This window comes from Quercus suber, unplaced genomic scaffold, assembly GCF_002906115.3.
Source record: "Quercus suber isolate HL8 unplaced genomic scaffold, Cork oak 2.0 scaffold_445, whole genome shotgun sequence".
Lineage (NCBI taxonomy): Eukaryota > Viridiplantae > Streptophyta > Magnoliopsida > Fagales > Fagaceae > Quercus > Quercus suber.
The window spans coordinates 294,740-307,310 of NW_027069896.1; the positions used below are offsets into that span (position 1 = coordinate 294,740).

At 32.9% G+C, this 12,571-nt stretch overlaps 1 protein-coding gene across 1 annotated transcript; it reads left to right on the plus strand.

Annotated features, from left to right (window-relative positions):
* The first annotated feature begins 2,364 nt into the window (after nt 1-2,364).
* On the plus strand, nt 2,365-11,125 carry LOC112017520 (uncharacterized). Its single transcript, XM_024049982.2, has 12 exons — nt 2,365-2,605; nt 2,864-2,961; nt 3,045-3,127; nt 3,673-3,748; nt 3,843-3,910; nt 6,021-6,105; nt 6,251-6,366; nt 6,477-6,560; nt 8,288-8,434; nt 9,349-9,457; nt 9,569-9,688; nt 10,724-11,125. The coding sequence occupies exons 2-12, from the start codon at nt 2,874-2,876 to the stop codon at nt 10,795-10,797; spliced, it is 1,050 nt and encodes a 349-aa protein (XP_023905750.1). The 5' UTR covers nt 2,365-2,605; nt 2,864-2,873; the 3' UTR covers nt 10,798-11,125.
* The last annotated feature ends 1,446 nt before the right edge of the window (nt 11,126-12,571 follow it).

The following is a 12,571-nucleotide window of genomic DNA, read 5'->3' on the forward strand; positions in this document are numbered from 1 at the left end:
TTTTTTTCCAACCCCCTTCTTCTCCAAACTTCCTGCATTTATAGGCCATAGTTTAGTGGAGAGGTCATAATTACTTGCCAACGAGTGCGACCGGCGGTCCACTATTATCGATCGTAAGTGGGTGGTCAGGTAGGAATGGGAAATTTTGAGGGTGGCATTGGAACTTGGTTCCTGCCTCCACGATAGTCCTCGGGAGCGGCGGCTCTCCGGGGCGAGGCCGGGTAGGTACAGTGCAGGTCTTCCCGTGAGTCAAATATCTACTCCATGGAAAGGTGTAGCCGAGAAACGATGAAGAAGCAAGGCTTGGGTTTGCCGTACGCGTGGCCCGGGGGTGGGCTGCCGGGTATAAAGGGATTGGCCTCATGGGCCATATACCCAGGCCAGGGCCCAAGGCCCAATGTAGGATATGACGCGGGGGCCGTACAATTATGTATTTACATAATGTATCGCATAATATATCATAATTGCATAGTATTTGCATAAAGTATCTGCCAACAAATGCAATTCTCCTAAACAATTATCATTTATTATATAACAATATTATTAGTCCATGGTAAAGATTGTCCCATGTAAAAGCAATTTAGAACAATAAAGGTACTATATTTAAAATTTTCATCTTTTACTTCATTCATTCTTTCTTCTTCTTTTTATTTATTTTATTTATTTTTTATTTTATTTATTTATTTTTGTTGCACTTTATGTACGAAAAAGAAGTAACTTCTGCCTGGAATCCATTAAATCAAAAATTTCTTAGAGAAAAAAGAAAATCAAGCTTGAAATTCAAAACTAAGAATTGGGATTTGGTAGAGAGGAATGAAATAATTATCACTGCAAATTTGTTCTCCTTTGTAAGTTGGAGCTATTGACCGATCAGTGAGGGAAAAAAAAAAATCTAATCAAAGAGTTGTGTTACAAAGAGGAAGAGAAACATGGAGAAAAGAGAGAAGAGAGACAGTTAGAGAGAGAGAGAGAGAGATCTATGGGAAGAAAAGAGATCAGAATTAGTGACAGTGAGAGTGTGAGGAGAGAAAAAACAAAGGGAAGAGAGAAAAAGTGAGAAAACTTACCATGAGAGAAAGAAGGCATCAAAACATTATGTTTCCCACAGCTACAGACAAAGATAATATTTATAGAAGATGTAACACGTGAGAGAGAGGTTGTTTTTCAATTTTTATTTTTGGAAAACAACCTATAGAAAATAAGCCTTATTTTTATTAGGGTTTTTCGTTGATCAAAGATAGTTTTTCATTAACTTTTTTTTTTTTTTGTGCACTACCAAACACATAAAAATGTGGAAAACTATATTTATAGAAGGTTTTCCAGCGAAACAAACATATCATAAATTCAAAGAAATTTAAAACTCTATTGCTAAAACTTTCAACTCATATACATAAAACTCTATTACAACATTTCAATAAATTTAAAATTATACTGACAAAAGTTTCAAGTAAATTAAAATAAATTTAATTTTATTGAATTATATTTCATAATTTTATTTTTTAATATAATAAAATTTAAACATCTTTAATTATTAATATATTTTTATCATGTGACTTATTAATTATTAAGTAAAAACAAATGATATTTGTAGTAGATTCATGAAAACCACAATCAATTTACCAACATAATTGTTGTGAAAAATATTATGCTTGTAGCATTACTATTAATGAAAACAGGAAAGTTCATATTTTGTAGTCAATAAAATTCATACTTTCCTTTAAAAAAAAAAAAAACTATATAGATGATAAGATTGAGATTATTACTTATAAAGCATCTTTTTTTTTTATTTTTTTTTTTATTTTTTATAAAAAAGATGCTTTATAAGTAATAATCTCAATTTTAAAAAAGATACTTTATAAGTAATAATCTCAATCTTATAATTTGTATTTTTTTTGTGTGTTCATATTAAATTATTTCCACAACTATCTCTACTTTTTAGCAAAAAAAATTTTTTTTTTTTGATAGAAACTTTTTAGTCAAAATTGATTACAAATTAAGTTTTGAAAAATGTGATTAAAAGATAAATTAGAATGATCAAAGAATAATAGATAACTTCAAACCTTATATTTTATCCATAATTTAGATGTTAATAACTTTTATTTATATAAAATTATAATTACCATTTTCAAAAAAAAAAACTATTAATAAATTACAATACTCTTGACGGTAAATACTTTATTTTAACAACAATATTTTTATATTAAAATACATTTTTCTTCCCATTCATTTATTATTAATTTTATTTTTTAAAAATATAAATATTTTTCACCGAGAGTCTAGTAGCAAAAACATCTATAATTCAAATCATTATTATAACCGTGGAATTAGAAAAAAGAAAAATGCATTTCCATGTTTGGAATTGGAATTATTAGGATAATTATTAGCAATCAGCCACCCACCCTTCTTCGTTTCAAACCAGTCGAAGTCGCCTAGGCAGAGAGAGACTACCACGAGGGTGTTGCGTTCTCGTCGTCGCATTACTCCAAAACTTTATATTATAATATTACAATATATATCCACCGAACGGCAATAAATCCGACCTTCTTCAAATCCCAAAACCCTAACTCCATTTGGTTTCTCTTTTCTGCGATTCATTCCTCACCAGGTTCGTATTTTCTTTTTCTTTTATTCTTTACATTTGCAATCCAATTTTGATATCTTGCCCAATTCTACCATTTTTAGTATATATAGATCTTCCTGTACGGGTCGATCAAAAACCAACCAAATTGTATATACAAGAGAAATTCATGATTTTTATTTTATATTAATTCCACAAATTCAAACAAGCACAAATAAATGAGAAAAATCTTGAGCTGATTCAAAAAAAATTGATAAGAGTTTAATTTTGAATGTTGGGGTACAGAAAAGGAGAGATGCGTGTGAAGCAAGCTATAAAGAGCATCGATGCGTTTCCTCGCGCAGAGGATCACTTGCTTCAGAAAACTCAATCTGGAGCACTTGGTAATCCAACTCTCTCTCTCTGTATTTTTTTTTCTTAGATTTTAATTTCATGGCTGCTAATTGAATTTTTATTTTTTGGGTAGTTTCTGTTGTGGGTTTAGCGATAATGGCGTTGTTGTTCCTGCACGAGCTGAGATATTATCTTACCACATATACGGTTCATCAGGTTCGCGCTTTATTTGTTTATTTTGCTGCCCATTTCGGATTCTTCCTTGTTCTCAATGTTTCAGTTCGTTATGGTTTTGAACTTGCCATTAGGGGAGCATAGCTGTGAAGTTTGAGAGGGGTTATTGGTAGACATTCTTAGAGAGATTGGTCCGTGGACTTGAACCCGCGATGCACTTGCCATCCCAACCTCTAGATATGCATAATGTGGATTTTTATTCTTTTATTTAAATAAATAAATAAATCAATAAAATTTTGATGAAATTAAGTTGATCACTGGTTATAGTTGGTCTAAATTTGCAATTCAAAGACTAATATTTCTTTGGAGGAAATTACAGCGAAAAGCAATTAGAATTTGTTAATTATTGGATGCAAAACTGAAATATAAGACTATGTAGACATTTTGACTCAAGGAATGCTCTTATCTATGTATTTTTGACAAACTCGATTGACCAAGTAATTAGATAACGGGTGATCCATTTGGTGTGACCATTAATATTTTATTAGCATATGTTCATCTGGACTAATGTTCTATGTATTTGGCAGATGTCTGTTGATTTGAAACGTGGAGAAACTCTTCCAATCCACATAAATATGACATTTCCTTCTTTACCCTGTGACGGTTAGCATATTTCTTTCTTCTACCTTCTTAAGTAAATGCCAGTTTGTTTACATATTTTTTGTTTTTCCATCTCTAAGTGCTAGCTTGCGTGCAGTTTTAAGTGTTGATGCGATTGATATGTCTGGCAAGCATGAAGTGGATCTTGATACAAACATTTGGAAGGTAAGACCTTTTCCTACCTCCAAAAGTTTATTCTTCGCATGTTATAGACTTTATTATATAATTTAAAGCAGTACTTGTGAATTGAGGTTGTGCCTGTGCCCTTTTTTTGCTCCCTTTGATGAAATTATTATTTTGTATTTGAAAAAAATCTTATGCAGTACACATTTGTGACATTGATAAGCCGTGCTAGCGTAATGGTAATGCATAAAGGTTTGAAGGTCAATGTTCTTTAGATTAGTATAGTCAAAGGCAAGAGGTGACCTTAAGGTGCCAAGTCCTTGTATTGTTCGAGGAACGAGGCGCTAAAAAGACATCCATTCTAAATATACTTATTTTGTAAATAATGAACTCAAATCATATGCATCTATTGCTTTTTAGGCATGGTTTGAAAATTTCAAATTTGTTGGAGGTTCTATTAATTAACTAAGAACAGGCTTTACAACATGCCTTTATACACACACACATACATAGAACAACTATCAAATCTGTTGTTGATGACTTGGAGCCTCACCAAGGCTGGGTGCTTTAGACCCCACCTATGGGGAGTAAATCACTGATACATGACTCCACCCACCAGATTTGTGTATCAGGCAATGGAAGGGAACTCCTTGTGGGGATCAAGACGAGGCTGTCTTGGTCTACAGCTCATCCCAAGCCTCCAACCCACTACGTTGCACCCTAATGTGTTAACAACCATCAAATCTAAAAGTCTATATGATTGAAATTTAAAAATGAAATCCTTTCCTAAATTGATCAGGAGTGAGAGAGAGACACACTCATTGACTTGAATTAAAGTACAAAACAAGATTTTCATTGGCCAAATTATTGAAATTCCCTCAAATTTTTTTTTTTTTTTGCTGAATTTCATTGAGGCTCTTGCCTCAAGCCTCCACACTTTGTTTGAGGCACTCGCCTTTGGAGCCTAAACAAGTGCCTCACTAAAGGCGGCTCACCTCGCCTGAGCACCTAGTCAAGTGCCTGGCTCACCTTTGACTACATTGCTTTAGATCAAGGGAAGTTTTCTCTCCACAAATAAGGGTGGAGGCAACAATGAAAGATAAATAAATAGGGGTGGAGGGTCAAGTCATGGGTTTAATCCAAGTTGGTAAGATTTATTTGCCTATTAAAAAAGAATAGATGTTTGGAGATATATATATTTTTTTAAAAGTAATGTTTGGAGATATATTATATATTGAACTGTTTTTTTTGATAAATAATGAAAAAAATTATTATTTAAGATTTTTATTGAAGGACAAAGTCTTTATTATTCTCTTCCCATAGTTGTTTAGATTTGGAATGGTTTCCTTATTTTCCTAAAATTGTGAGCAACATGATTTCATAACATGGTCCTTTCTAATTTAAGCATGGCAAAATCAACTTCCACCATATAAAAGAAATGGGAATTATGTAAACACCAAGTGCACAGCAAACATGCCTCTGAATTTGTTTAACTTATCAAAAATAGAACTTACAAAAAAAAAAAAAAAAAATCTGTAGGTTAAGGTATTGAAAAATGAATTGATCAATGAAATTCTATTGGCTCCTACAAAAACGATAAACACAAATGGAATTACAGACTTTTGTCTCTAATTTCAGAGAATTTTAACCTTAATAAGTGGTTACCTGTGTGTGTTTCTTGTTCTAGCCTCTTTCTCAATGCGGACACAAGATATAGGCCTCCAATTATGCAAACTTATGGATGTAGATGCAAAATAGAATATGGTCCAACTTGTTTAGCAGTTTAATTCCTTTTCTTAACTGGGTAGTAAAGTTACTTCCTATTCCTACTAGGATAATATGTTTATAACTCTATTTAAGGAACCCAAGTTTCAGTTTTGTTTTACAGTTTGATTGATTAGTAAAGTTTCTCTTGAAATTTTTCCAATTGTCCGGTGCGGACACCAACCAACCCTAAGTGATGACTCCTAGGTTTGCTCTCTCTTGCTTGGTGTTGACTCCAAGCAAGCCTAGGTGTTGGCTCCTAGGTTATTATTACTTTTTTGTTTTTAAATTTTATGTTCTTCAATTTTGTTGCTGTGTCAATTTTGGCTGTCCTGCATCTCTCTCTCTCTCTCTTGTCCCTCTGCTAACAAATTTAGATTGTATGCAGTTGCGCTTGAACAATGATGGTCATATCATCGGCACTGAATATTTGTCTGATCTAGTAGAAAAGGAACATGCAGAGCATAAGCATGGTAACTGCCTTGGTGCCCATAGATTTTTTTGGTCTAAAAGATGTTTATCATGTAACATAGATCATAACAAGTTTATATTTCTACTTAGAGATATATGGCACTTAGTTGTTGCAATGTTCAATATTTGATAAACAACTTTGATCAGATGGTAATAAAGATGAGCATGAGGATTCGGACCAGAAATTTCAATTCTTTGATCAAGCTGCAGAAAATATGATCAAGAAAGTGAAGCAAGCATTAGCACATGGAGAAGGATGCCGGGTAGTTGTCCTTTGGAATTCTCAATGTTTATGATTTCAGCTTGTCCATTTAGCTTGGATATCATGCTTACCAAAGAAGCCCTTAATATTTTGTTTTACTTTCTTTTTCAGGTTTATGGGGTCTTAGATGTCCAAAGAGTTGCTGGAAACTTTCACATTTCAGTTCATGGGCTAAACATTTATGTTGCCCAAATGGTGAGTGCACATTGAACTCTATTCTCTGTGGGAATGTGATTCCATATAATGTCTCAGAATCTGCAAAGTGGAGCATCTAACATTTTACAGCACTAAATTTTGTTTCCATCTTCAAAATTTTTATTTCCTATTAATCAGCGGGGTTTTGAATTATATTGCTTTGTTTAAAATTTAGGGTTTTTATTGTTTGATTATAATAAAGGATAAAGACTAATTTTCTGACATTTGCTTACAATGATGTCTGCTACAGAATAAAAAGGGTATGAATATTGAAGGTAACAATTAGCGTTGAGGTTCAGAGTAAGGGAATATTGGCTTTGGTGTGACTTAGTCATAGAACATGTGTTAAAATGGTTACAAATTTTTTTTAGTTTATAACTCTGTACAGGTAACAAATTTGTGGCATCTAAAACTACCTCAAAAAGATTGATCAGTCATTTTTAGTAGTATTGTTTGCACAAAATATCATAGTAGTAGAACAAGTTTGCATAAGATGGTTACATCTCATTTATTTATTTAACAGCTATACTTATATTTCTTTGGGTATCTCACTTTACTAGATGATAGGTGTAGTTTAATTCTCACTGAAAATATCTTCTTTTTGTGGGAGTAATTACATGTCCCTAACAATATCTTCTTTGGTTTCAATAAAATTTTTCGTTAAGAAACTAGTTTTATGTCCACAATTCTTTCTATTTTTTACCTATGAAGACACTGAAAGTAATATATTGTAAGTTTTTGTCCTCTGCTGTTGGTGTCTCCTATATAGAAAATAATGAGAAGTGATGTGCTTCATGTGACTATTTGTGGCTGATTTGTCCACATTGTTGTATCGGGACATGTTTGCTTTGAAAAACCTTTTGTACAAAGTTGATTTTGCATACTGTAACAGAGCTTAGGTTTTTGTACTTGAAAAAAAAAGGTTAAGTTTTTTGTAAAAGTTTAATTGTTATATCATCCCTATTAATGGTGCAATAATCATGAACAATCTAAAACTTGAAAGTGCATCTAATTATTTTCTATTTGATTTCCTTATTATAGATGGGAGCAAAGTGCTACTGCTTGAAACTATAGGATTCTTTTGTAGGGGGTAAAACATTGGTTCGACAGTAAAGTTAGCCAAAATTAAAAGAGAAGAGTGATGGGTTTATGTTATTTGTTTCACTAACATTTGGAAATTTGGGAAACACAGCCAGAGAAAGGTGCCAGATGGTGATGAGAAATTTTTGCTGGCAACAAGTTATCAACATGTTAAATACATCCTCAAACTTTTTCTTTTTCTTTTTAAAAAAATTATTGAAGTATTGGATATATGTTGTCATCAACATTGCAACATATCTGTCGAAATTTTTGTTTAGACAAATCTTTGGTTATATATTTATTGAGACTTTCGATAGTTATAATCATTAGTAATAGTACTACCTATCAAAAAGAAAATCATTAGTGATAGTAACAATAGATATCTGGGATTCAAGGGATACACAGTGGTTTCAGCACCTCCTGTGGTGTGTGGGCACTGGGGTTTGAACCCCACCGGTGCCCTTTCCCCTATTTTTTTCTAATAGGTCTTGACATGACATCTTCGGGGTTAGTTTTATGTCACGTTGCTTTTTCTAAAGTAACTTATTTTAATTTTCTGCTCAAGGTCACATTGGATTGTTCCTACCTTAATTGGTCTTTGTCTTCTACACACCAGGTACCCATTCTTTTCTTTTTATTCTTGACAGATTTTTGAAGGATCTATTCATGTGAACATCAGTCACATCATCCATGATTTGTCATTTGGCCCAAAATATCCCGGAATTCACAATCCACTTGATGGGACAGAACGTATATTGCATGACACAAGTGGGACATTCAAATATTACATAAAGGTATGAATCCACTGGCTTTCTTTTTTGATTGACCTGTATATCTGTGGTCTAGAATTCAATCTCAGCCTTCACCAAGTACACTCGGGTTTAGTTTGTTTTTATTTGATATTTGTTTAGTTTACTTTGGATTTAGGTTTCTCTATTAAGTTTCAACATTGACATGGTTTGGGATGTAAAAATTAAATTAAAAAAAGAAAAAAGAAAAAGAAAAAAAACTGGTTTACTAATCCCAAAACAGTACACCAATACATTCTGGTACCGAAATATTCCGTTCCAGTAGTCAATCCGGAACAGTATTCAAAACTTTGTGGGGAGATGCCGACATGTGTTCTGGATGTTTGGGATTTATTAGGTAACGCTAGGGATTGTTGCATTATTTGGTTGGAGGAATTGGTTTGGGATGCATGGCTCAGATGTTCTGAACTTGGTGCTGGCTTGTGTGATGTGGATTGTATTGAAGGAGTGGGATAGTCGTATGTTTGAGGATATTGGAAGTTACCTGGATCAATCAAAATACTTGCTCCTTCGCTCTTTTTTTTATTGGTCCTTAGTTTGGGGTTTGATCTTCCATTTTAAAGATCCAAGATTCTCTTAGATTTTCCATTTGAAATTTCTGTATATATTTTTTTTACTTGTTTCATCATCATGAACATATAGTATTATTCAATTTCTACAAAATTTGCATTACTTATCAAAAAAATTGAAGAAGGGGCTCCACTTTCACAGTTCCTCTCACATCCATAGATGTGATCCCAACCACTTTTTCCTTCTTTTATCATCTGCACTAGCCTCCTTTTAGCCTTTTGCATGACAGATTTGAAAGAACCCCATATAAATTCTTATTTTGAGTTCCTCTAATGATTTTGCCTTCTCCTTTTGAGTCTATATGACCAATGTTTTTCCTTGTGATGCAGATTGTTCCGACCGAATATAGATATATCTCAAAAGAAGTTTTACCGACTAATCAATTCTCTGTCACGGAATACTTTTCCCCCATGAAAGATTCTGATAGGACATGGCCAGGTTGGTTTATGTAATTTATTCAACTTTCTCCTTTTTTTAGAAAGGGGGAGGGGGGGTTGGGGGGATGATTTTTGATACTGAATATCAGCACATTTCTTTTGTTATATGCAGCTGTCTACTTCTTGTATGACCTGTCACCGATTACTGTGACAATCAGAGAAGAACGTCGCAGTTTTCTGCACTTCATCACCCGGCTGTGTGCAGTATTAGGTGGTACCTTTGCGCTAACAGGTTTGCTTCCTTATCTCTATTTTGTTTGATTTGCACAACTCATTATTGGAAAATAGAAGCCACTTTCATTCAAAATGAGAAGTTTGGGTAGAGACTATTTTTAGAAATGCCAAAGGATAGAAAATTAGGGAAATTTCAGAGGATTTCAATGTAACCTAGTAAGCATTTTTCAGATATTTGTAACCTTGTTCGATTATGTTTGATGTGGATTGTGTGGGGGAATGCAATTGGCGCACTTTCATAGATGTGAAAAGTATGGGGGTTAAGTTGTTAGCAACCGTCACTAGTTCCTTACATGAGTGGTCTCACGCGTGGGGTTCTATGGTTTGTGATTCAATTGTGTTGTTTATATTGTGCTTTTGGGATTAGCTTATTTAGCTTTTTTCTGATTGCTTTTTGTTGAAAGTGTGTTAAAGTATGCTTGTACTTTAAAAAAGTGAGAAAAATGTGAGGTTTTTAAAAGCTATATATAAAAGTTAAAAGCTGAAAACTAGCAAAGTTTGCTAAAGTGCAAGCATATAACAAAAATTTGTTAAAAGTGTGCTAAAGTATACTTGTTGTAATTCTTATGCTTCTTCATGTCCTTTGTACATGAAATAGACCTGTTTTGAAAATTTTTTTCTTACCTATTAAAAAAAAAAAAAAAAGAAGCAACCTGGACTTCTATTTATTTATTTATTTTTATCAATACAGTTATTTACATTTTTTTTTTGGCGATTGGTAAGTCTGAAGTTGGGCCAAATAATTAGGATATTGTGGTGGTCAATATATGGAACTTTAAGCAAGATCCAGGAGACTCGTTCCCTATATTGCAAGTTTGAAAAATGATGTTTACCACTCATTGAAATTCCAATAAGTTGATCTTTTGGAGTCTAGGTTGTTTGATGTTGAAATGTCCTCCTGCAATTCTCACAGCATTTCCTTGCTCATGGAAGGGCCCTTCTCACATTCATTTAATTTCCTCCTTTTGGTCTGTAATGTGTCGTTTTTATCATTTTGGTCTGTACAAGTTTCTTTTATTGTTTGTGCCAACAGGAATGCTGGACCGTTGGATGTTCAGGCTTGTTGAGGCTCTGACCAAACCTAATGCTAGAAGTGCATACCGTTAGAGTTGGGGTTTACGATAACCATCAACTTCAGATGGCATCTCCAAGGAAATTCTTGATGCAAGCTAGATGATAAGGTTCCTGACTTCGAGCATTTGACCTTGGATAGATAATGCAGAGGCAAGAGTCAAACTCAACATTGCTTGTTGTATTTATTTATTTTCCTTGGCTTCTCCCCTCTTGTAGTGAACAATATGTGAAATGACATTGTCATCTTTTCTGTATCTCTAATTATTTTTAGGTTGACACAATGTCATAGGTACTCATGATTCTTTTGGGACCCTAAAATTTTGGTGATTGTGATATATATATGGACTTCCCAATTTGGCAAGATCTGCATGCGAGTACCTCAGCTCTTGCAGCTATTTGCTGGATCTTTGACAGTATTTAGGAATGAGAATGTTGCATGAAGAATGCTAGGTGAAAAAATAGAAGAAACTAATTCAATCCTTTATAGCCATTTTTATGGGACTATGCTGAAATTGTCTTGAAATGGGCAGTGTTTGAATAATTTGCCATATGGTTTTGGGGTGGTTTCATATTAAAGCCTAGATTTTAAGAAGTTTTCATTAAAATCTTTATCCCTAAGTGAGTTATTATTAACAAAAATTCAGTAAACTACTTTTTGTTTTTTAAAACACAAACTAAACGGGCCCATCTAAGTTGTCATGGTTAGAAAGTGATTCACCAAGTTATCAAGGGATTAATGTGATTGGAGCCATGAAGTAATATGAATAGAGTTCAGTTTTGTCATATTACTTTAGCTAATAGTTTCAATGTAGTTCAGTTCTGTCATGTTAAGTGATAAGGTAACTTTGCTGCTTATAACATTGTTAAACATGCTAGACATGTTAGTGAGTTTACGGTGTGGATAGTGGATGTTCCTCCACACTTTTCAGCTGTAATCTTAGCTGATTTGGTTGATTTTCAGTAAATAAAATTACTGTCTCCTTCTCCAAAAAAATTATATTGATATGAAATTTAAATTCAAAATATACTTTTAGCTTAAACTGACAGTTGGGTTTATTTTCAAAATTTGCAAATCTCATTAAGCATTTCATTGTAAATTGTAATGTATTATCTATGAATTGAATAGAAAATTAAACTATTTGGCTTTTGGTATAATGGACTATTTGCAAGTCACTTTATCTATTCTCTATTCTTTTTTTCCCATAATATTTCAAGAGAAAAATTACACTAATCTCCTTTATGATATTAAACAAAATGACAGTGACCTCTGAATTTTTTTTTAAGTCCTTTTGCCTAGGGTTTTTTTTTGGAAAGGATTAGCAATTACTTAATGTCATTTTTCAAAATCCCTTTACAAGTATGCTCCAATGTCTATTAGAACTCTAAATCTTTCATCTATTTGTATAAAAAATTATGCAACATATTGAATGTTAATTAATCATGGATCTATCTTGATTTATGATCTGTTTTCTAGGAAATCGTGGGCAATTTGGCGTCCAATAATCACATTTTTTAGTCAAACTAGTACTCATGGGTAAAATGATTATTCCACGTGCTTTGAAAATTATATAATTTACTCGACTCTAAAATCTTAATCACATAAAGTCATCATATGGAATTTGCAGGCATGTATATATTTCCCCCCCCAAGATGAAATCAAGGGTTTGACCAAAAAATAATATAAAAGAAAAAAAATTCACAATGGTTAAAACATTGTATCAAAGCAAAACAAGTGAAAGAGAGAAGCGAACATTGTCAAAACATTGCTATGAGGATTTTACAAAGTTGTTTTTTTTTTTTTTTTTTA

Bases quoted from the DNA above. Each gene is read 5' to 3' on its own strand.
- LOC112017520 (XM_024049982.2), top strand. From the start codon at position 2,874: ATGCGTGTGAAGCAAGCTATAAAGAGCATCGATGCGTTTCCTCGCGCA. The intron at 2,962-3,044 runs GTAATCCAACTC...TTTTTTGGGTAG, and splicing joins AACTCAATCTGGAGCACTTG to TTTCTGTTGTGGGTTTAGCG. The intron at 9,689-10,723 runs GTTTGCTTCCTT...TTGTGCCAACAG, and splicing joins TGGTACCTTTGCGCTAACAG to GAATGCTGGACCGTTGGATG.